The 25,530-nt window shown below is 57.9% G+C and overlaps 9 protein-coding genes and 1 non-coding gene across 10 annotated transcripts; 5 read left to right on the top strand and 5 right to left on the bottom strand.

Moving 5' to 3' along the window:
* Positions 1-21: 21 nt before the first annotated feature.
* On the bottom strand, positions 22-1,951 carry MKK02DRAFT_38095 (uncharacterized protein; the record flags this gene model as incomplete). Its single annotated transcript, XM_053089924.1, has 3 exons — positions 22-190; positions 237-1,086; positions 1,129-1,951. 3 exons carry the CDS (start codon positions 1,949-1,951, stop codon positions 22-24), a joined length of 1,842 nt encoding a protein of 613 aa, XP_052943218.1.
* Positions 1,952-2,446: 495 nt separating this feature from the next.
* On the top strand, positions 2,447-3,606 carry MKK02DRAFT_17274 (ribosomal protein S5 domain 2-type protein; the record flags this gene model as incomplete). Its single annotated transcript, XM_053085766.1, has 6 exons — positions 2,447-2,610; positions 2,659-2,778; positions 2,834-2,936; positions 3,010-3,147; positions 3,212-3,291; positions 3,366-3,606. The coding sequence occupies 6 exons, from the start codon at positions 2,447-2,449 to the stop codon at positions 3,604-3,606; spliced, it is 846 nt and encodes a 281-aa protein (XP_052943219.1).
* Positions 3,607-4,258: 652 nt separating this feature from the next.
* MKK02DRAFT_38097 (uncharacterized protein) lies at positions 4,259-9,712 on the top strand (the record flags this gene model as incomplete). The annotated part of the gene is made up of 6 exons (XM_053089925.1): positions 4,259-4,275; positions 4,355-4,576; positions 4,620-6,960; positions 7,002-8,899; positions 8,943-9,186; positions 9,230-9,712. 6 exons carry the CDS (start codon positions 4,259-4,261, stop codon positions 9,710-9,712), a joined length of 5,205 nt encoding a protein of 1,734 aa, XP_052943220.1.
* A 137-nt stretch (positions 9,713-9,849) lies between these two features.
* Positions 9,850-10,906, bottom strand: MKK02DRAFT_38098 (uncharacterized protein; the record flags this gene model as incomplete). Its single annotated transcript, XM_053089926.1, has 2 exons — positions 9,850-10,826; positions 10,879-10,906. The coding sequence occupies 2 exons, from the start codon at positions 10,904-10,906 to the stop codon at positions 9,850-9,852; spliced, it is 1,005 nt and encodes a 334-aa protein (XP_052943221.1).
* Positions 10,907-12,841: 1,935 nt separating this feature from the next.
* MKK02DRAFT_28284 (uncharacterized protein) lies at positions 12,842-14,496 on the top strand (the record flags this gene model as incomplete). Its single annotated transcript, XM_053087524.1, has 4 exons — positions 12,842-13,553; positions 13,593-14,001; positions 14,038-14,192; positions 14,297-14,496. The coding sequence occupies 4 exons, from the start codon at positions 12,842-12,844 to the stop codon at positions 14,494-14,496; spliced, it is 1,476 nt and encodes a 491-aa protein (XP_052943222.1).
* Positions 14,497-14,574: 78 nt separating this feature from the next.
* On the top strand, positions 14,575-17,602 carry MKK02DRAFT_38100 (uncharacterized protein; the record flags this gene model as incomplete). Its single annotated transcript, XM_053089927.1, has 2 exons — positions 14,575-15,033; positions 15,317-17,602. The coding sequence occupies 2 exons, from the start codon at positions 14,575-14,577 to the stop codon at positions 17,600-17,602; spliced, it is 2,745 nt and encodes a 914-aa protein (XP_052943223.1).
* Positions 17,603-18,622: 1,020 nt separating this feature from the next.
* On the bottom strand, positions 18,623-18,707 carry MKK02DRAFT_t13. Its single transcript has one exon. It is a non-coding gene; the product is annotated as a tRNA-Glu (tRNA).
* Positions 18,708-18,856: 149 nt separating this feature from the next.
* On the top strand, positions 18,857-20,805 carry MKK02DRAFT_17543 (putative Rio2p serine kinase; the record flags this gene model as incomplete). The annotated part of the gene is made up of 8 exons (XM_053085806.1): positions 18,857-18,919; positions 18,965-19,106; positions 19,154-19,328; positions 19,376-19,496; positions 19,532-19,620; positions 19,669-19,863; positions 19,904-20,207; positions 20,251-20,805. 8 exons carry the CDS (start codon positions 18,857-18,859, stop codon positions 20,803-20,805), a joined length of 1,644 nt encoding a protein of 547 aa, XP_052943224.1.
* Positions 20,806-20,853: 48 nt separating this feature from the next.
* Positions 20,854-21,618, bottom strand: MKK02DRAFT_38102 (uncharacterized protein; the record flags this gene model as incomplete). The annotated part of the gene is made up of 5 exons (XM_053089928.1): positions 20,854-20,975; positions 21,021-21,099; positions 21,165-21,240; positions 21,287-21,546; positions 21,604-21,618. 5 exons carry the CDS (start codon positions 21,616-21,618, stop codon positions 20,854-20,856), a joined length of 552 nt encoding a protein of 183 aa, XP_052943225.1.
* A 177-nt stretch (positions 21,619-21,795) lies between these two features.
* On the bottom strand, positions 21,796-25,436 carry MKK02DRAFT_38103 (uncharacterized protein; the record flags this gene model as incomplete). The annotated part of the gene is made up of 12 exons (XM_053089929.1): positions 21,796-21,875; positions 21,925-22,111; positions 22,158-22,261; positions 22,311-22,529; positions 22,580-22,652; positions 22,704-22,822; positions 22,867-23,530; positions 23,562-23,670; positions 23,846-23,943; positions 23,991-24,538; positions 24,580-24,894; positions 24,938-25,436. The coding sequence occupies 12 exons, from the start codon at positions 25,434-25,436 to the stop codon at positions 21,796-21,798; spliced, it is 3,015 nt and encodes a 1,004-aa protein (XP_052943226.1).
* Between the last annotated feature and the right edge of the window lie 94 nt (positions 25,437-25,530).

Raw genomic sequence — 25,530 nt, forward strand, 5'->3', positions numbered from 1 at the left:
GGATGGGCAGGAAAGTTATACTTACGGGTCGTACATCTCTTGACCGTACTGCTGAAGCTGTTGCTGATAGGCCAGCATCTGCTGCTGCTGTTGCTGCTGCAGTAATGCTTGTTGCTGGATGTCGGTCGTCGAGGGCTGACGCTTGGCCCTGCCTTTGTCCTTGACGGGTGACTTGGCGAATCGAATGTGCCTATGAGATCAGCTGTTGTCTCGAAAACCCGTCAAGATGAGCTTACGGTGTCTGCTCATCTTCTGAAGAACCCTGCGTGCTGCTCCCCTCGCTTGTGATAGGCGATGGACCCTCCGTCATTCCTTGCATTCCCATACCTCCGCCCATCCCCATCGCTTGCATATCCTCCATACTCAACATGCCCATCTGCGCCATTGCCCACCAATATGCCATCTGGTCCCAATAGCCGTAAGGGTCGGCGTTGGGATCGTATTCGCCATGGCCTTGCTGGACGGGATCGCCAGCCACTTGCTGCGTTTGTTGAGTCTCGTATTGCGGTCCGCCGATCGCCTGCTGTCCGCCTTGTGGCTGCTGCACAGGGTACGGATAGCCGGTATACCCGTATCCCTGTCCGTACCCCGCCATGCCATCCTGACCTTGGCCATATCCAGCCATGCCCATCCCCATCCCCAGCTTCGCAGCCGCTTCTACCGGATCCGGGTGTATCGAGACCGGCTGATTGAGCTCGCCGAACCTCGCCTGTTTCCGATTCCGCGGGACCCATTCCTGTACTCCGTATCCGCCATCCGCGTCTCTTCCACCCTCTCTATCCGCCTTCTTGGCGAGCCAGTCCTCATACTCCTTTTTGGCCTTCTCGGCGAGCTCGCTCTTGTACATTGTGTTGTAGCTGCCGCGAACGGTGCCGTCGCCTGATCCGGCGTCCGACGGGGAAGCGAGTGGGGCTTGAGATGGGTGAGGCGAGAAGAGGGGTTCGGGGAGGTGCGCGTCGGGCTGGTTTCGCGAGAGTGATTCTTCGGTCCGGGAAGGGTGGATCCGGGGACGGACGCCGACATGGATGGAAGTGACGCCTGTAGGAGCAGCGCGAATCGCCAGGCGTGGCATAGCCGGTGGATAGGCTGTAGAGTCAGCCAGTACCACGAGGAACGAAGTTGACATACCGATCTCCCTAGCTGCACCCCGCCTCATAGTCTCCTCCGTATCTCTCCCCGTCTCCCGCCTATCAATCATCATCGCCGCCATCTCCCACTCGTCCCGCTCTCCCGACGGCCTGACCTGCTCCCTGGACGGCTGCCTCGTGACCACGGCCGTAGGGGGAGGACGCAATTGCAATTTTTGAGCATCGCGAATGAGCTCCGCCTCCCAGTCTTCCGCCATGGTCGACTCGGACCGCGCTAGAGAAGCGGGCGGGTGCTGCGATTGAGGGGGACGGAGTGTGGCTTCGGCCGGAGGAGGAGGACGGCGCCTGGGCATGGCGACTTGATTTTTGGTTGGAGGGACAGCAGGTCCGGTTGCCGCCTGCGCCCGCTCGATCACCGGCTGAGATTGACGAGGGGTGCGGGACTGAGTGGTGTCGGAGCTGAGCTGCGACGATGAAGGGCGGTTCCGAAGTTGAGATGAGGAAGGACGTTGAGTGATAGTCTCTTTCCGCGTATCTCCGCCCAACCCGCTCTCCTTCGCCTGCGATGTCTGTGCCGGCCGCTCGGACCGTCTGAGGTTCTCGATCGACTGGACCCGCTTGGACACTCCTCCACCAGTCTTGAGATCCCCGCGCGACTTGGACCCCCACAGCATCGCTTGCCGGCGATAGTCCTCGCTCCGGTCCCGTACGTCCTCGAGGACAGCCATAGTCTTCTTAGCGGGAGGTAGTGGCGATTCAGTGAGGCCGAGGGATGAAGTAAGGGATGATAGGGTAGAGGCGTAGGTCGTTGTGGAGTCGGTGGAGTATAGGCTATCGCGGAAGGCGGGAGAAGGTTGGGTCATTTTCGGCAGAGCATGTCGAAGGCAGGCGAAGGGATAGAATCTTCTTGTTTGGCAGCTTGCCTAATTCGGGAGATGCCTGTATAGTAAAGGAGTGAGATGAGTGGGGGGATGAGTGAAGGAAGGAATGAGGAGGTGTGCGTAGATGGTCAGTCAACCTGCGGCTCAAAGGACTGTCGCGCACAGACGCCTGTGGTCTGCGAGGCAGTCTCATTCTATCTCCTTCCAGTATGATAGAGGCTCTGGACATCAGTCATGTGGTGATGGTCAATCTCATGCCGGTCGTATGGGTTGTGCAAGACATAGAGCGATTGACTCTTGAGTACTTGAGTCTTGGTTCGCAGAAGCTCTGGTGCTGACCTCGTGCTTCCGTCGGAGCCGAAATTTCCACTACCAAGCGAAGCCATGATGCGATCATCTTCTTCACCTCTCTCCCTCTCTTGGTGTCTGATCTTCGCCAGCACTAATTACTAGACCTCCTCACAGGGACAGCTCAACATGCCCCGAGAAATAGAACCACCAACTATCCAGCGAGACTTCCTGCTCGCTGCTTTGGCAGAGGGGAAACGGCTCGATGGCCGTTTACCTCTTGAGATGCGGCAGGTGCGGATCGAATTCAGAGGGGAGTTGGGATCGTGCGAGGTACATTTGGGCGATACAGTGTAGGTCAGACATACTGACTGCTGAGGTAGTAGCTGATGACCTTGTAGAGTTCTCGCTCAGATCACCGCTACGATAGTCAAGCCTCGAGATGATCGCCCATATGAAGGGTTCCTGCTCATCAACTCTGAGATCTCGCCTATGGCTTCGAGTTTGTACGAAGCGGGAAGGTACGTTTGCTCTAGCAAGATAGGCTGGGTGGTCATCGTAGAGCTGATCAGGCAGATCAAGCGAAGACGAGGTCATGATCACGCGCCTTCTCGAGAAGAGCATAAGACGAACGGAAGCGGTCGATAGGGAGGCATTGTGCATACTGGCGGGAGAAAAGGTAAGACCCATCACTCCTCGGAGCGCTTTAGCAGCTGCTGGATGACTGGAAGGTATCAGGCTGATCATTTCAGGTGTGGCAATTGCGCTTATCACTCCATTTCCTCGCGGACGAGGGAAACCTACTGGATGCAGCAGCACTGGCAGCTATGGGTGCTCTGCGACATTTCCGAAAACCAGAGGTAGAGGTCCTGGGAGACGAGGTCATAGTGGTACGTCTTGGCTTGGGATCTGTTACGGCCGAAAGCGCATAACGGGAGTATGCTGATGCTGCAGCACTCGCCTGATGAGCGAGCGCCGGTACTGCTGGCGATACATCATACCCCGTTATGCGTTTCTTTCGCCTACTACCCCGAGTAGGTCTCGAAGTTCCATCTGCCATATCACTGACCTCCTCGTCATACTGTCAGGCCGGTCGCTGACGACGCAGCCTTCCCCCAATACTAGATCCTACCCACCTCGAATCCGTCCTCGCGACCGGCACTCTCTCCCTCACCCTCAATGCCCAGCGTGAGCTCTGCGTCCTATCAAAGGCGGGCGGAACACCACTGGCGGCTGACGAGATCATGGGCGTGGTACGGGTGGCGGTGGACCGGGTGAGGGATCTGATACGCACGCTGGAAGAGGCGCTGGAGAGGGACCGGGCGGAGCGGGTGGTGGAGGTGAGATGAGACTGGTCGGCCGGTGGAGAGAGATCTGGGGAATGGACGGGCCAATGGCGTCTTTTCATGTGAGACATGGACCACTTCGAAACAGCCTAGCGGTACCTGAAGCGACGAGTCGCTGGTCACACGGACTTCGGAGGTGGAGGAGACGTCGTCGAGCTCGAGGTCTTGGGGGCTTCGCGCGATCAGCGCAATATACTATGCATGTATCCTCTGCACTGCTCTCAAGGGCGTAGATGTCACAGACAGCGGAGACATCCCCTACTCGCTTCACTTCGTTCCCAAAGGTGTCAAGGACACTGCTCAATAGCTCGGGTTAAATTGAATCACGAGACGCGCCAACTTGCTTTTGTCGACAACAAAATCCTCTGGCACAGCTCGACTTCCTTTCGCTCTTCTGCTTTTGTATCTTCTTCATCTCGGTCAATACACGCGTTGGACCTTCTGTTCGGGCACCGCGCATCTTAGGACGACCTCACGAGCTGTACGACGCCAGGAAGCCACATAAATCTGGCAGCATCACGACATCATCATTCGGACACGTTCAAGCAGACTTCACAGGCTGTGCAGAAGGATCTAGGGCTTTGATTGGGCCCGAGGAGGTAGCAGGAGGGATATTGGCTAGGTGTCAAGGTATCTCTGGGGCGAATCAGCCAGCATGGATCGCTTATTCCGGTATGTTGCACAGCTCACACGCTCCACTCGCGCTCGGATACCCCTCATCACTCGCAGAGAGCGAAAGCTGACCACGTAGGAAACGCACAGTCTCGACCAAAGAAGCACATGGTATCCCGGTCCGCTCCAACTCCTTCTCGAGCGATCCTGTATGGCCAGAGAAGGCGGCGCTGCTGAGGAAGAAGCAGAAGGGCAAGGGAGTGGACAATGTGGAGGAGAGGCCGAGTAGGGGGGCCAGTCCAGCGATGAAGGAGGCGCCAAAGCTGGAGCTGGACTATCGGAATTCCTTGATCTTCCCAGGGTGAGTGTATCACTGAAGGGGTGTGGGTGGAGCTGACTATCAGACTATCACAGCGCTTCTCCATCCTCTTGCCTTCGCTCTCCGCCATACCCGCTAGCTCACTCCGAGACGAGCTCGCCAGCCAGCGCCAGCGTGGCGGTGCCGGACCGGCTTTGACGGAGGAAGAAGAGGAGCTCCTGATTGCAGAGCTCCAGGACATCGAGGCGTACAAGAACAAGTATGCCCTGTCACCCCTGAGCGACTCGAGCGAATGGGAAGGTCAGCCGCCATTACCATCTGCCTTTTCCTTGACAAGCCTGGCGTCTTCGGCTTCGGAGAACGAGTCTCGGCGATATCGGAGCGGATACTCTTCTTCGGGCATGACCAGCTCCTCGTCCACGCCCAACCTCCTCGGTACGGCTTCCCCATCATCCATGTCCTCCTCCCCGCCCGTCATCTCTCCCCCACCGACCTCTACCTCATTTGACTCCTTCGCTACCTTTGGCGTCAGCTCCAGTCCGACAGACGAGCGGAACGCCATCCGGACAAAATCGTACGGTTTCTCTGGCGGGTCGGGGATGAGGGATCACGACTATATTCGCCGGGTCAAGAAGAGCGCTTCTAATCGGAATCTCAGCGGGTCGACTAGCCGGAGTATGAGCATACGGTCGGATGACTCGCAGGACACGGCGGGTAGGCCAGAGCTGCCGCAGATCGCGGTCGGAGAGGCGAATGCGTACTGGGCAAAAGGCAAGAAGGGGATGGGCTCGCCAACAGGGTCGGATCGGACCGCTACACCAACTTCGGGGTACGCTAGTCCGCCCGTGCTATCAAACGGTATGGCGAAGCGGCATCACTCACCTTCTTCATCGCTCTCGCTGAACCTGCCGCCACCTCAGCCTGCACCAAGCGCCGCGCTGCCACCGGTACCAGCGAACGAGCCAAGTGTTGGCCGGCCGCAGAAACAGCGCAAGTCGATGCTGCAAGGCTTGACTCCGGCGCAGATGAGGCGCATCTCGGCAGCGTTGGTAGAAATTGGCCAGGGATTGCAGAAGGGCGGCGGGCCAGTGCCGATGGGAGTCAAGGAGGACGAGGAGGAAACGTTGCATGAACCGGAGAGCTCGACTCGCCCGTCACAGGAGCGGCATCGCTACCTCTCGAACGCTCGGTCGGAGGGTTCGGAGCACTCGACCGGATCTTCCTCGGTATTCCCCTACCACGTCTCGCCTACCACGAGCAGCTTTACGACGGCGATCCAGCCGCCCTCAGAGCCATCATCACCGCCTGCACGGCCTATACCCGCATCTCCAAAGTCAAGGGATCTTCAGGCTCACATCACTCCATCCCATACCGATTCATCACCTATTCCACAGCCCAACTTTACACCTTCCGTCCCCACTCAACCCCTCATCATCGCCGAGGCGACCCGTCCAGTCCCTATCCTCACACCTACAAAATCCCGGCCAGTCCGCCATAATTCCTCCTTATCCACCGACTCGGCCTCTCCAGTCGCGTCATCCATACCAAGGTACATTCCGGGTCAGCCCAGACCAGTCGGATCAGTATCAGGCTCGGTCCGGTCCGACGACTCGAGCTCGTCTCGCTCCGCCACACCTACAAATCCGCATACTCAACGGGTCGGCGGCTCCAATGTCTCATCATCCCCAAACGGCGGACGGAATAGGTCGGACTCGAACCCCTCGCCTAGTCGTCAGCTCCCAGTAGCGACCCGCTCCACCTCACTGGCACGGTCTCAGTCTGTCCAGCAGAGCGGATCGCCCAATAATAATCTCTCGCCCCCACTTTCGAGCCATTCCCAGCCATCTTCGAGCTCAGGGTATCCCTCAAAGCGGGGAGTAGCGCATACTCTCTCGCAGCGAGGCGTGCGCAGGCCGAACTCGCCACTCGTTATGGCGAACTCCAGAGATGATATTGCCGAGGCGGATGAGCACGAGAGAGGCTCCGGAGAAGTCCGTATACGGGAGGTACCCAGCCGGCGGAGCGTCGCTACCTCTCGGTCCGACTCTATCGGCTCGTCTCTCCACAGTCCTCATCCCGGATCGAGACCCGAGATCGCTCGCGCTCCATCTCAACAGGGGTTCATCTCTTCGTACCCCGAAGCGCCGGAAGATTACACTACTGCGTTGGGTCTGGACCCACGGAGACGAGCAGCCTCCCTTTCTTCCATTGGGTCGAGCTACCACGGGTCCAACGAAAGCGGGGAGGGGGGCTTCAGCTCATTCGCGGACGTCCCGATGACTCCAGAGGAGCAGATTGGGGAGCTGCGGACGTTGACTGGGATGGAGAAGGAGGAGTTTGCAGAGATGCAAACGCGCTTGGTGGATCGAGCAAAGGAGGAAAGGGAGGCTCTGCTGGGTGCCATGGCGGAGAGATCTTTCTCACCGGTAAGTTGCTGCAGCGTGCGCGGGACCCGGCTGACAGTCAGGTACCGCAAGTGACCGCTTCAAGATCCTTCCCGGTGGACCTTCGCGCTATGTCCCCTCAACCCCTCCCGGCCTCCCGCGCGCTCTCGCCACCTCCCCTTCCCACCTACCGCGCCACCACCCCGGACATCTCTGCACCTCGCGAAACTCCCACATCACCCGTCCAGCTCGGCAATGTCATCACTCCGATAGCTGCCGCTGGCGCAGTACCCACCATCACTGATCGTCGTCCCGCGCCACCTCCTCCTACCTCGTCGCCGCCCGCAGCCGCACCCTCGGAGGCGCATGATGAGATCTCCACCCCTCGGACGGACCTCAGTCCGCAGGGGAGCGGGAGTCAACCTCGGTCAGGAAAGACTACCACCCCAGGAGACGATCCCGAGAAGATCCGGGATTTCGAGGCGCGGATAGCAGCCGCTACTGCTGCTCTCCATCGGACGCCTACATCAGGCAGCGGGTCAAAGCTGGAGAGGAAGAATACCAAGACCGGAAAAGGGCCGATGGTCATTGGTACGCCTCGCCTCTTGTCCTCCTCGGTCAATCTGGCATCGAAACGCCTTGATCCAAATTCTCCCGAAATGGCGGTCGACACCCATACCGCCAAAGCGCTGGAGCATGCCAGCGGATCCTCCAAGAAGATGTCGCTGCGGTGGCGGAAGCTAGGCTTCGGGAAGAAGGGACCGAGTATTTCGTCCGGAGAGATATTCTCGCCTCCATTGCCACAAGCGACATCCGCATCGACCAGCCCTAATCTGAAAACGCTGGAGGAGCCGATCGCGCTGTCGGCTGGCCAGCAGGTGATCATGCCCGCCCCGGGAGCCGATCTGAAGGACTTCAAATTTCCCAATTCTGCGGCGTCGGACCGGCCCATCATGCCCACGATGCCGTCTACAGGCAGCGGAGCCAGCACCGGAACCAGGTCGGATCTGACTTCGCCACCGGGTACGGCCAATCCGACCACGGGGTTGCGGCAGATGATGGGCAAGTTCAGGCGGGGAAAGAGCGACGAGGTGGGGAACCTGCTTGCCTCGGGATCGCCTATCCAGGGGGCTTCTCAATCCTCCACCGCTCCGTCGACTGCTTCCAGCACCAAGGCCAGCGGGCACGCACCTACCGCCTCGGACGACTCGGCGATGGCCAAGTTTATCGCCGCCGGGAAGGCTGTCGGGCTCAACGATGCCCAGCTGCACGAGATGCTGCTCGCCAACGGGATGCTCCAGCGATCGACAACCACCGGGAGTGCGCGATCGGCTGCCTCGCAAGCCAATACAAGCGGGTTCAGCGTCGCTTCGCCATCACCCCTCACGCCTTCCAGCACCACCATGGCGTCCATGCCCGCTGTTGCTGCCAAGGCTAAGGAGGTGGAAGAGGAGAAGGAGAAGGGCGCAGGTGGTGGGATTTTCCGCGCACTATCTCGCAAAAAGAGCAAGGCGGGCTTAGCGCCAAAGCGTCCGGACGAAGCTGGAGCGGAACCCGCCGAATCTCGAAACAAGATTGTCCGGCGCACGCTGCTCCTCCCAGAAGCTCTGCCCGTCACCCCCCAGCCCAACCGCTCTCCCAATCCCAATCCTAGCCCCAACATCAATCTCGACTCCCCCACAAATATCAGTTTCGGTCGGAAACCGTCCACCCGCCGGAAGCCGATTCCGCTCACGCAAGAGGATCAGCGGCTTGTAGCTGGTGACTCGCTGCGGGACCGACAGACGAGTCAGACCAGTATCAGTACCGATGCTTCAGTCGGACGCGAGGGGCAGACGGCGGGACTGGGCTTCTTGCATCCCCTCAGCGCACAAGAGGGGGATGTTGGGGCAAGCGATACGTCTGGCGGGTCGCTGTACGACCTGTACGGGAACGCAGATGATAATGGGAGCAATCCAGGGAACAAGGGCATCGAGATAATGTACGTGTTGACTCTGGCGGTCATGACTTAGCTGACTCTTCAGGGAATACGAGGATGGACGAGTCGTTTGGGGAGTGATCGATGCTTTACGAGACGACGAGGCGGACGAGAGCGACTATACCCAAGGCGGTCAGCATTCTCGTCAAACGTCCTACGCATCCTCGCATCTCGTCTCGGAAGCAAACGAGGTGGCAGCTGCGAATGGATGGAAGGGGTCAGTGGCGCCGCTTCAGCTGAGGCACCGCGAGAGGGGATCAGAGCCACCTCTTGTCAGACCGGAAACCAATGTAAGTCTCATCTACTTATACTTGGTCCAGGCTGACGAGGCAGCTCTACTTCACCTCACCCACCGATATTGGAGACCTCATCGACCAGCTCTCGCGCGACCCCGGCGGGAACAAGGGCCGGATCGACTTCTTTCCGCCTTCCCCAGACCCCACGCACACCACCCATCCCTCTACTTCTACTTCACCCCTTCGCGCCGCTCCTGGCCAATTCGAAGACGCCCCCTCTCCCCCTCGCAAAGCTGCGCCCTCGCCGATCATCATCGCACGAACCAACAACATTCCCGCTGGCGGCTTCAGTCCCAAGCGACAGAAGCACATTCGTCAGGGCGGGTTCGGGCGGCCAGGCGGAGGGAGTATTGGCGGGAATGCAGGACTGGGCATCGGGGCGGCAGGTGCAAGTCCGAGCGCGGCGAGCTTTACGAGCAGTACGCAGAGTGGGGAGCCGGGGAGTGGCAAGGGAGTGGAGGATAGGCTACAGGCGTTGATGGATAGGCTGGTCAGCTCGGGGGCAACGCGGAAGGTGTAGACGAAAAGGTAAAATAGTTGACGATCCAATGTGTATAACACGGGCCGGGATGAATGCGCACTGGCGTAGCGGGACAACCTCGGTTGATCTGTGCTAGAGTCATGAGAGCTGATTTCATACCATCTTCCGCTGGCTAGCTACGGAAAATACGCATCGTCCTCCTTCTCCTCGTCCTCCTCGTCCAGGCCGATATAACCATACTCATAATCGTAACGAGCCTCCGTGAGGTCCCAGCCAGCGCTATAGACCGACGCGAAACTCTCGACCCACTTGACTTTAGCGACCAAGACCCTCCGCACGGCCCTCCAGCACTCGTAGCAATCTATTCCCAGGGGTCCCTTCCACTCCTGCAGAATAGCGTCGACCGTCTTGCACTCCGCCAACCGCTCCTTTGCGGTCTCCAGATTCCTCGTCTGTTTCACGCGGCATTTGTTGCAGATCGTCAGGAGGGCGTCGTCGCTGAAGGTTTTGTACTGCGCGAAGCGTTTCATCGCCGTCGTCCGCCGCAAATGAAGGTCGAGGAGTTCTGTCCAGGCCAGTAGAGCGTGCTCCTTGACTGCAGCGGAGATGCAGGGCTCAGTCCGAGTGATGTCCATCTCCAGCGTCGCCTTTGCCGCCTCGCTCAGCCTGCCCTTAACGCCGCCAATCGCCCAGACTGCGAATACGAGGATAGGCTTCCGTGTCCCGATGTCCTCCAGGGCGGTGACGATCAGGCGATGAATGATGGGAGTATCGAGGAGTTTGCCGATCATCGCGGCGTCGATGATGGCCTTGGAAGCAACGTTATGTTTAACGTTGCCGGAGTCGTGGAAGGTGTGGGGGAGGGGGAGAGTCGTAGAGTGGATAAGGGTGAGGAAGAGGTGAAGACCGGGGCTGGATACGTTGTGAAGGGGTACGAGGGGGACTCCGTCGACCAAGTCCTGGTCGGACGGGGCGGGAAGGTTTTGGAAGAAGTTGGAGAGCTCGTTGAGGAGGGTGCGGCGGAAGTAGAAGCATAGCTTCTCCCCGTTGTAGTCTCCGAGGTCATCCGCCTGCAGGATGATATCGCCTGGCCGTTTGATTGCGAAATTGGGATGGAATTCCCGCTCGGGTTTCGCGAGAGGCGGGGGGCCTTCTGTATGGTCAGCCTTGCTGTACAGTCGATGAGGCGTGAGGAGTGAGCTTACCGAGAGTCGCGGTAGACTGGCTGGACATGATCTCCTTCTGAGCGTTTCACAATGAGTGGACTGCGAGTAGATGGGTGATGGTGAGATAGCTGTAACCCCATCTGATCGGACGAGTGAAGGGAGAGGGTCGAAGCTGGGCGCTGGGCGCTAGTAAGTTTGGGTTTTCCGCTTTGGAGGCGCATGGGGACCAGACGAAGCCGTCGCATGGCGCGTCATGGCGACCCCGAGCCAAACTCAACTCAGATTGACTCGAGCCGAGATGATCGGGATAGTATCGGCATGATCGCACACACCCCAATCCTCCTTGCCACACGACGCCACCCCGTCTCGAAACGGGGGTCACGCAGCTTTTACCCCCGGTCTGTCAATCTGGGTCAGCTGGTATATAGGGAGACGTCCCCAGCCCAAATTCCTCGTTTCCCCATCATCTTTGCAATTTTCTCTTTCCCGTCGCCACCTTTCCCTCTCTCCCGTTCCCTTCACTCGTCTTTTCGTCACTACCATCACTCTCAACAAGGCTGTCGTTTTGTGCCGTAGCATAGCCTAGAGTAGAGTAGCTAGTATGCATGCCAAATGACCTGTCGGAAAGGGGACCGGAGGCGATCCACCCTGCCTTGCTGCTCAGAAACGTGGTAAAAAAACCCGGTTATACTTCACTTCACTTCACTTCACTTCAGGGTCAGCTCAACGTCGCCATGCATCGGTCTCTCATCATCATCATCCTGCTCGCCTGCATACTCCATGCATACTCCCTCGCTCTGTCCTCTGCCAAGCAAATGTCCGACCCGACTGTTGCCATCCTTGATACCGCGCCCAATTCGTCCCCGTCCCTATACGTCTATACCGGAGCCTCGCCCCACTCTGAAGAGGGATGGATGATAGAGAACACAAGCGTGTCAATGGAGAAGCCTCGGGAAGGAAAGCATGAGTGGAAGCAGCTGGTCAGTAATCCCCTACCCTACACCTCAAATCCACCACTACCACCCGACCCCTTCTTCTCGCCCCGCACCTCGTCTCTCTCACATGCTCCAAGCTGTCCACCCCAGTACCCATACATCCACATCAACTACTCCTCCCACGATTCGCCACGCCCATCACCCTCGGTCCTACTCTACTCAACATCACTGCCCGACCCTCACAACCCCCTCTCCCCCTCCTCCCTGCCTTGATTGGTGCTCCAACAGCCCATCTTGCGCCCCTAATTCCCGAACTGGTGCTTGCATCAGGGAGGTGTGCGTCGTTGCTCCCGTTAGGGTGGACGTGCGATCAGGTGGTCAACACTGCCGACTCAATTCCCGAACTGGTGCTTGCATCAGGGAGGTGTGCGTCGTTGCTCCCGTTAGGGTGGACGTGCGATCAGGTGGTCTCAACAACTGCCGCAGCTCTTCATCTTCATCATATCTCATGTCATACCAGTCCCCACCAGCTCCACCTGCCCCTCTCTTGCTCACTCAAGCCCACTCAGCGCGCTCACCCTCTGACCCTCCTCACTGACCCGCCCAGCCCGCAGATTTTCCACCCCCTCCCGCGTTTCTTCCAGCACCTTCCACCCACCTCCGTCGTTTCTCTGGTCCCCCCTCCTTTGGCTGGTCTCCCTCCGTTTCAGATCCTTGCTGGACCCGCTGTTGTCTCCGCGAGCTTATCAGCGCCACAGTCAGTGTCAGCGCCGCGACCGCGGGTAGTCAGGGATACTGTGTGTGTGTGGTTGAGTGATTTTCTACTCCTGCTCGCTTCGGCTTCAAGTAAGGTTAGCAACCCGCATCGCCCCGTGGAAAATTCTCGCATCGCCTTGCATACATTAGCTAGAGCGGGAAACTCCCTCGCCCACCCCCATCTCTCCTTTGCCTCTCTACCCTTCACCCAGCAACCTCTCGCTGCTCTTATCCTGTCCTCATCATCCCCATCGTCCAATCTACCCCACAGCTTAACCATCCCCTCTGCCAGCACAACGTCTGCTACCTACATGACCGCCCTCTGGCCCACAGCGCTGATTCATGCCCGAGCCTGCAGGTACATCCTCCCCCGCACTGAGCCATTTGAGACCCCAGCTGACTTTTCTGAAGCCAAGTCCGCCGCGTCTACCAGCTCCTCCGCGCCAGCTGCCTCCCCCGCCACGGCCACGCCCAAGAAGGGTCTCGTCTTCAAGCCCACCATCCCCCGCTCCGCCACCAAGACCAGCGCACCTGGAAGCCCTCCCTCCCCCTCCCCCGCTCCTCTCAAAAAGCTCAGGCCGTCCCCGGTCCCATCTCCCCTCTCCGCTTCCGCGCCGCGTCCCTTCCCATCCGCGTCACGACCGGCTCCCAGCGCAGCACCCCCAGCATCGGACGCTCCAGCCCAACCCTCGTCCACGCCCGCGCCCACTCAGCCTCCTGCTCCTGCCCCCGCTCCTGCTCCAGCTGCACCGGCCCTCCCCTCCCAGCCGCCCACTACCGCGCCTGCACCAGCAACTATCCCCACCACCACCGCCACCGCACCCCCAGCCCAGCCCGCCATGTCAAACCAAGCTCTCGGCGGTGATGACCCCATGGCCGGCAACGCCCAAGACGACAACCCTCCCCCGGCGCCCTCGGCCAATGCAGCTGCCCCGGCTCGTCCTCAACGACCATGGTCTCCAGCCCTCGGCGATCAGGCAGAAGAAGGCTGCTGCTGCGTCTCTCGGTGCTATCAAGCAAGGCGTCAGCGGGACGAGGGTGTTGTTGTTGCTGACGTTCCAGCGGCGGGTCTCCTCCTCCTTGTCCTGGCGGCGCTGCTCCTCGTGTCTCTTCTCCCTAGCAGTGACCTCGGCCTTGAAAGCCACCATCTGCCCCTTGATCACCTCCAGATCCTTGCTCGTCCCGCTGACGCCTTGCTTGATAGCACCGAGAGACGTAGCAGCAGCCTTCTTCTGCCTGATCGCCGAGGGCTGGAGACCATGGTCGTTGAGGACGACGGCGTACTCGTAGGGCGTACCGACCGGCTGCTCGTGTTCGCAGATGAAGTCGGCGAGCTCGACCGAGGAGCAAGAGACCGCGTAGATGGTGTTGTGGAGGATGCGACCGTCAGGAAGGAGGTAGTGGGCTTTGTCTTCCGTGTAGCCGTGGTCCGAGTTGAAGAGGTCAACGAGGAGCCAGAGCTCGTCGTCGAGTAGCTGGGGGTCCTGACCGCCGACGTTGCAGGTAGCGATGGTGGCGAAGTTGTTGCAGGGGATGTAGGGGGCGGGGACGAGGGAGACGGTATAGAGGGGTTCCTCCTCGCTGGGCCAGTACCATCGCTGGTCGCCCTTGGTATTGTAGAGATGACGAGCGTCCGAGGGCTCCTTGAACTTCCCTGTCACGGTGGGTGCTGAACCAGCTGGCGGGGCCTGGTTCGAGCCTGGTATGGGGGAAAGTCGAGGGACAGGCGAGGACTAGTCCGGGGATGATGATAGCTAGACTTGTAGAGATGACGAGCGTCCGAGGGCTCCTTGAACTTCCCCCAGCGAGCGAGACAGGAGCGGCGCTTATCGATCTCCCCGGGCTTGCCGAATCCGGCCCACATGGCTTCGGCGACGAGCCCGACGGTGCCGAGTTGGGTGGCGAGAAGAGCGTCCGCGTCTGCTTCCGTGAGACGCAGAGTATGGAAGAGACCGCTCGAGGGTGATTGGCACAGCAGGGAAGCGGGCCAAGATGGGACATGACGTCACGGGAGCAGGGAAACGGCAAGTACCCCCGTCACAACATGGTCGTCCGCGGTATCGGCCAAACCCTCTCGTCCGTCCGGGGCGTCAAGGTAGAACTCGAGCCTACTTCAACGGAAGAGTCCCTGAGAAGGAACGATCTCCGGGTCTGGGGTTCAGACGGCTCTGGTCTGGCCACCTCGGAACACGACATCAAAGTCTACTCCATCTTCAGCGAATCCGCCCTCTCCTCCTTCGGCAAAGATCCCCAACACCCAGTCTCATCCACCCCTACAACACCGATCTGGGACCAGATTGCGGCGCAGATGGACAGATACCTCAGGGCGGTGGCACCGAAGACGAGGGAGAATGCTCCGAGCGGGATTGGGAAATTTTCGGCGGTCGTGATGACAAGCGGGGGGTTCATGGAGAAGGACACAAAGAAGCAGATGGATGCATGGGAGGAGGGGGTGAAAGACTGGGAGTGGGCGGCGTTATTACGGGGGCTATCACTGGGGTTCGTGAGGGCGAGAGCTAGATCTGTAACTTGGGAATAGATAGTTATAGTATAGTTCCATAGACCTTAGTTGATTAGCTCGGATTTCCAACAGTAGGATAAATGCAAATTTTATAAGGGAAACGTAAGAGGAATGTGGCGGATACAGGTACAGGAGGGAAACCAATGAGGCAAAGATGAGTGGAGAAGGGATAGATTAGATCGGGGTTCGGAATCTTACTCTCGGGGCCTAGCCTAAGCACACCGAAGGGTATCAAGAGGGATAAGCATGCACAAAACTATACAAGACGGTATGCTTCACTATCGGAGCGGAGCCCGTAGTCAAGCCAGTCGAGCAGGTGTTCCAGACACCGCAAGGCTCTCGGACAGTACCGTATACTGACAAGCCGTCACTCTTGCGCACGCACCTTCACGACCCCGCCGCGACCCTCAAGCACCTGTTGGAGGTGGTTGATGACTTCCATATGCCAAAGAACAAGTTTCTGCCGCTACCGCTGCTCAGGAAGGCTGTTTGGTCGCTACTTCTGCCGAAGATCAGAGGCCGACTTCAGTACCAGCCCCTCATGCCCGCCGCCGCCAAACAGATCGACGAAGCTATAGCGAGGAAGGTTTTCAATGCGGTCGATTGTCGATACGTCAAGGCGCCCCTGCTCTCCATGCCGCTCAGCCATCACGGATTTGGCTTTCCATCTATTGACGCTATCAACGGCGAGCTAGCTGTTACATCCCTGATCCGGGGTCTCAATCACCACATGCCAAGCTTCAGAAGGATGGCAATGATCACTCTCGCCAATGCTAGCTGCGTGTCAGGCTCATGCACTAGTCCGCTGGAAAATACCAAGCTGGCGAGACCGCTGGAAGGGGTGGTACCGCAAGAATGGATAGCAGGGAGACAGTACCTGCTCGAGCAGGACATGAAGTTGGTAGATACGGACAGGTCGAACTGGAAGTCATTCAGCGCCCAGCACGTCTTGTGCCAGGTCAAAGCGCTCAAGCAGAAGCGCGTCCCCGTAGAAGCAGCTCGGATCATGAACGCCACCTCATCACCGCTCGCGACAGAGGACTGCACCTGGAGTCAGTACAAAACTCGAGCATCGCAGGTCTTGCGGGACACTACGCAGCCAGTCAACATCAGAGCCGCAGCGAGAGATATCTGGAAGCTCACAGGGACCATCGAGCTGCCGGGCATGCTGACTGTAACGGACTCGGACAGCTTCGTCTCTAAAGTCACGCGCCGCGCAGTCTACAACCGGATGATCTTGTTCAACCCTCCCAACACCGCTCCCATCATGCCAGTCGAGGGAAGACAGACCTGGGCGATTGACGGGAGTCACAAGGAAGTCATGTTTGGCATCCCCTCCACGACAGCTGCGGTCGTAGGCCCAGTGACAAGGACGTTCAAGCTCAATGAACAGCACGCCACATCCCTCCACGGAGAGCTCCTTGCTCAGGTCGCAGTGCATGTCATCAGTAAAGCTATGAACATAGAGGACGGCTTGGTCCTCACTGATCACAAAGGGGGAATGAACATAGTAAGACAGAGTCAGGACCCAAGCGTCAGGCAGCCAGGTGGCAAGTACTTTCCAGGCCATGAAGTGCGCAACTGGCTTATAGCCGAGTCCAAGTCTGCAAAGCTCGATGTCCAGCATGTCAAGGCCCATACAGGAGCAGAAGATGAGCACTCCAAGCTCAATGAGCGTGCGGACGAGGAAGCTAAAGGTGCGCACTCTGGACTCAAGTCGACGGTGCTGCCCCCTCTCACTGGATGGATGAGGCGCTTTGTACCGCATAAGAAAGGTACCGGGTACGTTCCAGACAACTGGAAAGGTAGCTTCCACGCTGGCGTGGCTCGGTCGGTCCTGCGTCAGCAGACCGTCCAGGTCCCGGGACGGCTTAACCGTCACGGCCGCCACGGCCAGGAACCGGTTGCTGATTACTTCTACACCAAGGCGCCAACAGGACCGACCTCGAAAGCACAGCTTATCCTCCGCTCAGGTATGTTCTATTCGGGCGATCTGAGACACAAGATGGTCCCGTCCATGCCCCGCGGCTGCAAATGCGGTGCACCTATTGACGATACTCACCATGTCTTTGTGGAATGCCCTCGATTCGATTTGGTAAGGGAACAGGAGGATCGCCGGTTCCGGCGCCTCCTACTCACTCGGCGCGGGCGGCCAAGCCCCCGCGACGGAGTACCCCCACCAATACCACTAACGAATACAGAGCTAAGCACTGCCATCTCTCCTTATATTGACACTATCTTACGCGGATCGAATGCTGAACCCTCTAGATACTATTATGGATGTGTACCTCCTCCCCCTCTACCCCTCGATCCCGCCATCCACCGCAGCGCTCACAACTTCGCCATCGTACTCACCAGTCGTATCCTCGGCATCTACCTCCGAGAGCGAGAGACGGAAGACGGGAGAAGGACATACAGTAAGAAGCGCAAGGCAGATGACGCAGGAGGGATGGATAAGAGGAGGAAGACGGCGCATGATACGGGAAGATCAGAGAAGAGGAAGCGGAGTGAGCAGGAAGGAATGCAGGGACAGAAGCGGATGAGGCGGTAATGAGTGTGGTTTAGAAACCTTACTCTCGGGGCCTAGCCTAAGCACGCCGAAAGGTCGCAAGAGGGATGAGCATGCACAAAACTATACTTACCTTGCTTGAACCGTTTAGGCTTCTTCATTCTGAGTCCGGTTAGGTCTGGTCTCCGCCCATAGCACAGCGACCCATTCGTCTCAGGGGGCGGCCTCATCTTGTGCTCGCTTCGGCGGGTTCACTCGCTCAATATCTGGCTCGGTTCGGAAGTCCTTTCGAGGGCGGCTGGACCATCTCACAATTATCCTTTTGCCTCGGCGAGGAATGAGGAGGTGGGGGGCGCTGCAGAGACGCGCGTTCGAAACAGGAGGCGCGCCGCGTCAGGGCGGGTTTAGCCGGTGTGTTTCAGGCCGTTTCATCTTGTCTCTCCCTCAGAGGGCGATTCATCAGTCTGTGCTTGGAGCTTGAGATGATGGTCTGTATAATGCACTCCTGTCACGCAAAGAAAGTCCACCTCAGACACGGTCATGGTACACTTCACCATTCACTAATGGCATCTTCACCCAATCAAGCGGGTGGCCTGTACCTCCTGCGGATACTTACAAGCTCGACCAGTTCGTAAAGCAGACTTCTCGTATAGACGTAGTGGTCTGAGAAACAGGTGAATGAAAGATTCATGACCATATACACAGCTCTCAATACGATATCAGCTGCCAAGACGGGCACATCGAGCACGCCATGCCAATCCATCATGATGCCGGATCTGGCTCTCCAGCCTCTCTCCGGCAAAGCTTCGGACTCCTTCTCGGCACTGATCTGCACCCGTTCGATCCAGATAGCACGTGACTTAGCGATGCTAAGGGCTATTCTGCGCGAGTGCCACACTTTCTTCCACCAAATGACCCCCTCACGGAAACGCGATTCCTGCATGCTACAATTACTCTAAAGGCACAAAACCACCACCAAACGGTACCTAGGAAGTATAGCTATCCGTAGATGCAAAAAATAAGGCCGAAATATGCATAGAACGGCAGCAAAAAGGCAAAACGTTCTCTGTCCGGGGTTCGAACCCGGGTCGTCCGCGCAACTTTTTGACTTGAAAAGCGGATATACTGACCACTGTACTAACAAAGAATTAAATCTTAACCGCTGTACGAATCAAAGTATATATGGGGTTACACAAACGATAATATAAACTCTTTTGCGGGGACCCCCCCACCTCCACTCCCCCGCTGCAAATTTCCGCCTGCCCCTGCATCTTCACAGACACACAAGCATACATCATGCGTCTCGATGCTACTGACCTGCGATATGTGCTCCCCGACGAGTTCCGAGTACTCACTGCTGTAAGTCATGTGCTCGCTTGACTGAGCTGCGCTGATGCGCTGCAGGTGGAGATAGGCTCGAAGAACCACGAGGTTGTCCCGACGTCTTTGATCGCAGAGATCTCGGCGGTCCGAGGTGGGAATGTCAATAAGGCGTTGGGAGCGCTGGCAAAGCGGGACCTTGTGGCTAGGGTGCAGAATGCCAAGTGTAGGTGGACGTCAATCTGCCACCTCGCAGCAAAGCTGATCCTGCAGATGATGGGTACCGGTTGACGTACGGTGGACTCGACTACCTCGCTCTGCGGACATTCTCCAGGCGCAAGCCACCATCTGTGGCGTCAGTAGGGAAGAAGATTGGTGTGGGGAAGGAGAGCGATATCTACGTGGTCAAGGATGAAGAGAGGGACTCGAGGGTACTGAAGCTGCACCGGTAAGCCTGCACTATCCAACTTTGAACTGGATCAGGCTGATCGTCAGTCTCGGTCGTATCTCTTTCCGAGCCATCAAGTCCAAGCGAGACTACCTCGGCAAGCGCAAGTCGGCGAGCTGGATGTACATGTCCCGTCTTGCCGCCCAGAAGGAGTTTGCGTTCATGAAGGTGTGTTCATTGCTGCATAGTCAGCTGATGACTAGGTGCTCTACCAACATGGCTTCCCTGTACCTGTCCCAATCGATCAAGCCAGACATTGCATTGTCATGTCTCTCATCGACTCATATCCCCTGTAAGCTCTATCTGCTATGTATCCTGCAGAGCAGAGCTGACATTCCAGCCGCCAAATAGACAAAGTCCCCGACCCAGCCGACCTCTACTCCAAACTCATGACCCTCATCCTCGAGTTCGCACACGCCGGGCTCATCCACGGCGACTTTAACGAGTTTAACATCCTCATCAAGCGGAAAGACGGAGAGCCTATCGTGATTGATTTCCCGCAGATGGTGTCTACGAGGCATGAGAATGCGGAATAGTGGGTTCCTCCTCTTTAGCAAGGCGCGCGCTGATGGCAGCTTCTTCAACCGTGATGTCAACTGTATTAGGCGTTTCTTCACTCGGCGGTTCGGCTTTGTTGGGACGACGTGGCCGACGTGGAAGGATGTCCTGGAAGAGGAGGACGCTGGAGTGGAGGATGAGGCGGATGGTGCAGAAGCGAATGGGGCGGGGGAGGAGACCACGGTCGAAGGGGAGACGGAGGACGTGGAGGACAGCCCGAAGCCATCTGTGGGGGATCCAAAAGCGGGGAAGCGATTACGGCTAGATCTGGAGGTCGAGGCGAGTGGCTTTGGACGAGCATTGCAGCGAGAGCTCGAAGATGTAAGTCAGACGAGGGACCGCTTAGAAGGTAGCTGACTCCCAGTACATGATCGAGGTGCAAGACATGCCACTGTCAGGCCCAGAGTACGAGGAGGACGAGGAGGCAGATGGCGAGGAGGACGGCGAGGAAGATCAAGTGAATGCAGAGGAGGAAGCGGACCTATCAGAACCAGCCGACCCTACCCCACCCGCACCCTTCGACGAGACCGCATTCCAATCGCAAATATCCACCCGTCTCGAGAAAATGCGCCTAAGCAAGGCGCTCGGAAACGACGAAGACTACATCTCCCCTCCGTCCGCCGAAGAGAAGGCCAACAACTCGGACTCTGACTCGTCAGAAGATCTCCTCTCGGACGGTCCACCCCAGTCTGACTTTACGGCGTATACCCGCACACGAGTGCATCATGCTCGTCCGACGGCCAAAAAGCTGGATACGAACCCTCTCTCCCTCAAGAACGTGGTGGCGCGGCAGGTGGAGAAGGAGTTGGCCGGGAGTGATAAGCGGTCGGTCAAGGGAAAAGTGGGCAAGGCCAAGGGGCACAAGTGGAAGGCGAATCCGAACTACTCGGTCGGTGGCAAGGGAGATGGATGGCAGTAGTGGAGCATGTTTGTATCATCTGCATAGATCTTGCTGGATATAAGACACCTAGTAGTCGAACCAGTGAAGGTCGCCGCCGGGCTTGAAAATTGCGCCGCCCTCAGAGCCGGGACGAGTGTCGATGGAGTGGAAGCGCGGTGCAGCGGTGGCGGATGCCTTGTGACAGCGGACTGTAGTTTCAGCTGTGATTGTATTAGCGAGGCGGTGAGGCTCACTGTGAATGCTCTTTCCGCTTTCAATCTCCACTTCGCCGATATAGTCGAGACCCATGGGGCGGGTGACGACAAAGTACCGCTGAGGGTGGTAGAATTACACTATGAGCTGTCGGCCGTAACTTCCGTATGCAATCGCAAGCTCACGTCGATCCCCTTCTTGCCGCTGTCGGTGACAAGGTCAAGGGAAGCGAGCTCTTTGAGGCCGTGCTTCACATCGTCGCTGCTCATCAGATCATGGGTTGTAGTTCGCTGCAGGCCTGACTCACAGGGCGAGCTGGTTGATCTTGACCAAGACCTCGTGTCGGACCTCCTTGTCCTCAAACACGGCGAGTCCTTCCGCGTCGATAGACTTGACTTCGCCAGCGGTAGCATCTTCGGGAAGAGACGCCTTGACGCTCTCGGCGTGGCTGTGAGCAGCACCGGTAGCGGTGGTGGTCGGCGAGGTAAGGCCTGTCAAGTTCCCGGCGGCCACTGCGGCGCTCGAGGCGGCATTGGTGGCGGTATTGAGAGCGTTCGAAGCTGCGTTCTGCTCGTCAGCTCTGGCTGCAAGGACTAAGCCCTTATTATTGCAGGGAGCACTTACGACGATGGACTGCATATTGAAGGATGATGTACAAAGGTAAGAGAAGAAGCGAAGGATGACCCTTTCACGCGCTCGTGCCTCCTTGTTCTCCTCGTGCGCTCGTGCCTTCTATCCGAAACACGTGACGTCATCAGTTACGTTCCTTATCAAATCTAGGTTTCATTTTAACTATGCACCCTGGCGAGAACCCAGCTACCAAGGTCTCCAGCTATCCCCCTTGCCGCCTCCGCCCGACATTTCGTTCGTTATAGATTTGTGCGACGTCATAAGATCTGGGCATCAGCTGAAGTCGCTATTCAAAAGGTCGGCGGAAGTACTTACAGTCCGTATAGCTCAGCGCGTCGTTATTGCTATCCTCTACCAGATGATTGGCGTACTCGAGCTCCATACCGTCCATGTTCTGTCGGATGATCAAGAGAGGCAAGGGATGACCCATGATCCGCTCAAAGTGGGCGAGGAGATTGCGGATCTGAGTTGAAAGCAGTGTAGGAAGCTTCGGCAGGCGAGTCTGCCAATTAGCTTGGGCTGATGTCGCCTTGAGACAGGCGACTCACCATTCGGGTGTCGAGCTCTTCCGGATTGTCCACGCCCCATAGATCATCAATGACCTGTGGGGAGACTGCACCTCCTAGCCAGATCATAGCTGTCTCACCATTCGCTATCTAGATCAGCTATGCCCATTGTTGATCCGGACAGAATATGCTCACTCATCAGGTACGCTCCCTCCGCGACCATCCACCCATAGCTCGCACGCATGAAGGACGGCATCTTCAGCCTACCCATCGGTCCAGCCGGGAAACCGACGTCATCGGTGAGATCGTGGATAGCGAGAAGACGGGGATAGAGCAAAGTCATGGTAGATACGACGCCATAGGAGCGTAATCGGCGCATGTAGTGTGATCGGACGTCCGAGGTGACCGTTCCGCCTGCTGGTCAGCTCGTCCTCGTGATCGGATCGGCGCAACAACAGACTTACCTTTCAGCGGCTTGCTCTTCAGCAGGCACAGGGTGTACAAAGGCAACAGCTTGAAAGTTTCGGGCAGTATCAACTTCATGATCAGCTTTGCCGTCCGCACACCGATGAGTCGAGGTTAGCTCACCTGCCCTTGCTGAGTGGCGCCGGCGCAATGCCGCCTATACATCAAGAGCACCCGGTTACACCGGTCCGTCAACATCTTGCGTATGTCCTTGAGCTGCTTGGAAGGCATGAGCGAAACGGCTACGATATTAGCTATGCTCCGACCTGTGGAGACCTGTGCTTACCCTCTTTAGCGTAGAGCGTGACCGAAGCATCCAGGTCCGAGAACCTGAAGACATTCCCGACCAGCCCAGTCACTCCCATGCTCGTGTTCAGTACCCGTACCCGCCTCTCCCCACCAATGCTCGTATACAGCACCGCCACCTGGACATAGCACAGATCCTTCTCGTCCAGCTTCCCTTCGTACTTGATGACCGCGCCAATCGCCGCACTCTCGCCAATCGTCCCGAATTCGAGGTCCGTCAAGCTCCGCTGGTGGAAATCACCGTAATGTTCCCCCACGCGCAGGTTGTTGGAGCACCGGACGCGCATGGTAGCATTGTACACCAGCTCGGTCGTGAGCGAACGGCGGATCTCGTCGAATAGCGTATCCCGGTCCCGAACCGGCTCGAAACGGGGGTGGAAGAAGACGTCTCCGCCAGTGGCTGCCGATAATGCGCCAACCGATGCGACATCGGTGTACTGGTCAGGGAAGAGGAAGGTGTTGACGCCGACCCCGGCATTGGCAATCTCGTCGGCCGTGTTCCGCCAAAATGGGTCAGCGGCGGTGAAGAGTGCGCGCTCCTTGTCCGTGTTGTAGACAGTGGGATCGTCGCGGCTGGTCAACTTGCCGGGTCCGACCAGTGGAAGGGATGTGAGGAAGAAGGTGATTTGGCCGCCAAGACGTCGCTATCATCAGCTGGGTCGATGTAGCACTCACCAGACCGGCCAGAGCGCCCTTGATAGCTGCTCCGATAGCGCAACGTCCTCCATCCGACTGTCGCTCCATCATATCCGGCAGCATGTTAAGTAGGCCTTCGATCTGGGATCTGCCAGTCAGTGTTGGTCTCGACGGGTCCACAGTATTTCTGATCCTCTCGTTCCCCTATCCCTTCTCACTTGACCGGTTACTCCCTATTCCTTCTCACTTGCCCGCTTACTTCTCACCGACTCCCCCGAGCGTCAATATTGACGACATGGCCGTACTGAAGCAGCGTGACTCACCTTGACTCTACGGGATCCACCAAGAACCCATCTCGCAACGGTACAAACATATCCTCCAGGTCAGACACTACCATCAGACTCGGACCGCTACTTCCGGCCTACTCCCGTCAGCTTTGACCTGCAATATGCTTTCTTCGCAGCTCACCGAAAGATTCCAAAACCCGACAGATTCCGCAACGGTAATGATAGCCACCCTCTCCCCAGCTCCAATACCTTCCTCCTCTTCGCCATCCTCGCTATCTCCCTCCGACTTCCGCTTCGTCCCGTACAGCCCTCGCCTTATCCCTTCGCAAACATACCGCAGCACTCCGCGCTTGACCGCTCCGTCCGACACATCCAGCACAAACACCCTCGAGATAGGTACCGGTCGTCTCAATCTCGCTTCCGCCTTCAACCGCTCTTTTTCCTTTTCCTTGAATCCCGGAGCCGGGCTGTTGCCCCTCGTTACCGCCGGAGTTTGCCCCAAAGATGCAGTCAGACCGCCGAGCATGTCGGACGCTGCCGATGTGAGGGATGCAGTAGCCGCGGCGATATCGGGTCCATCCCCTGTCGCTGTATCGTCTGATGCGGGTTGTACTGCCCAGTACATCTTTGGGACGGGAAAGTCGACGGTGCCATGCAAGAGTTCTGGCCGATCCGAGTGGTCGAGCCGATGACCAGAAGGCGAGATCGAGGAATAGTATGTAGGATGTACTGATCATCAGCTTCGTCAATTGCCGACCCGAGGAGCTCACCTTCATTGGTCTGACCGCACAAATTACATCCCCATCTTCTACCTCCGTCCACGAACCGGACAAAAGGGTTGATGTATCCCCTGCACTTTTCGCACCGCGGTGGGCCTTCCTCCTCAGCGTCCTGAATTTGCGGCTGATCAAAGGCGGACTGCCCTGATACCCAATTGCTGACGAGCGGAATGGGAGCTTCATCGTATCGAAGCTGCGCGAACGGCTGAACAATGACACCGAAGGGAAGAGCGGTCGTATCGAGCAATTGCGAATTGGACGGTGCCACTGGGAGCGTCACGCGAAGATGGCGAGGTAGCGAGTTGCCTGGTTGTCAGCATACTTTCTATCCAGCTGAGCTGGGGCTCACCCTGATCTACACCCCTGTAATCCGTCCCGGCAAGAGGGATCACCCCTTTTGTCTGACAGCTCAGAAAGTCCTCCTCGTCATACAGATTCTGGTCCATCTCCTGCGCCTCGACGGGGTTCGGCACCTGGCTGGGGTCTATCCGAACACGAGGTCCGCTGATAGACGGGCCGGAGGAGTGCGGAGGAGGAGGAATGTGGTTCATGGGCTGAACGAGTGAGGGGTGCATCGACTGCACATTTGGCTGGACAGCCGGCTCGGGACGATGGACCGCATATGACCGCTCTCTTGGCGCCGTTGAGTCGTACGGGCCTGATGGCTGCTGCGTCGGTGCGCCATTATATTGCTGCTGTTGCTGTTGGTCATACCCCGTCTGCAGATTGGCCTGTTGATGACCCTGCTGGTATTCCGCTTGTTGGGGCTGCTGATAATTCGGCTGAGTCCCCTGGCCCCCTTGCGCCGTTAGACTCGGATCTACCGCATAGCGCGATCTGGGCGGCATGGCAGGGATGGCTGTACTAGAGTGATAGAGGTATAAGAGGCAAGGTATGCAGGTGAGAAGTCTCGCGGTGTTGAGTTTGGCTGATACTCTGACG

Source organism: Dioszegia hungarica (assembly GCF_025882075.1).
Source record: "Dioszegia hungarica strain PDD-24b-2 chromosome Unknown MKK02contig_16, whole genome shotgun sequence".
Taxonomy (NCBI): domain Eukaryota; kingdom Fungi; phylum Basidiomycota; class Tremellomycetes; order Tremellales; family Bulleribasidiaceae; genus Dioszegia; species Dioszegia hungarica.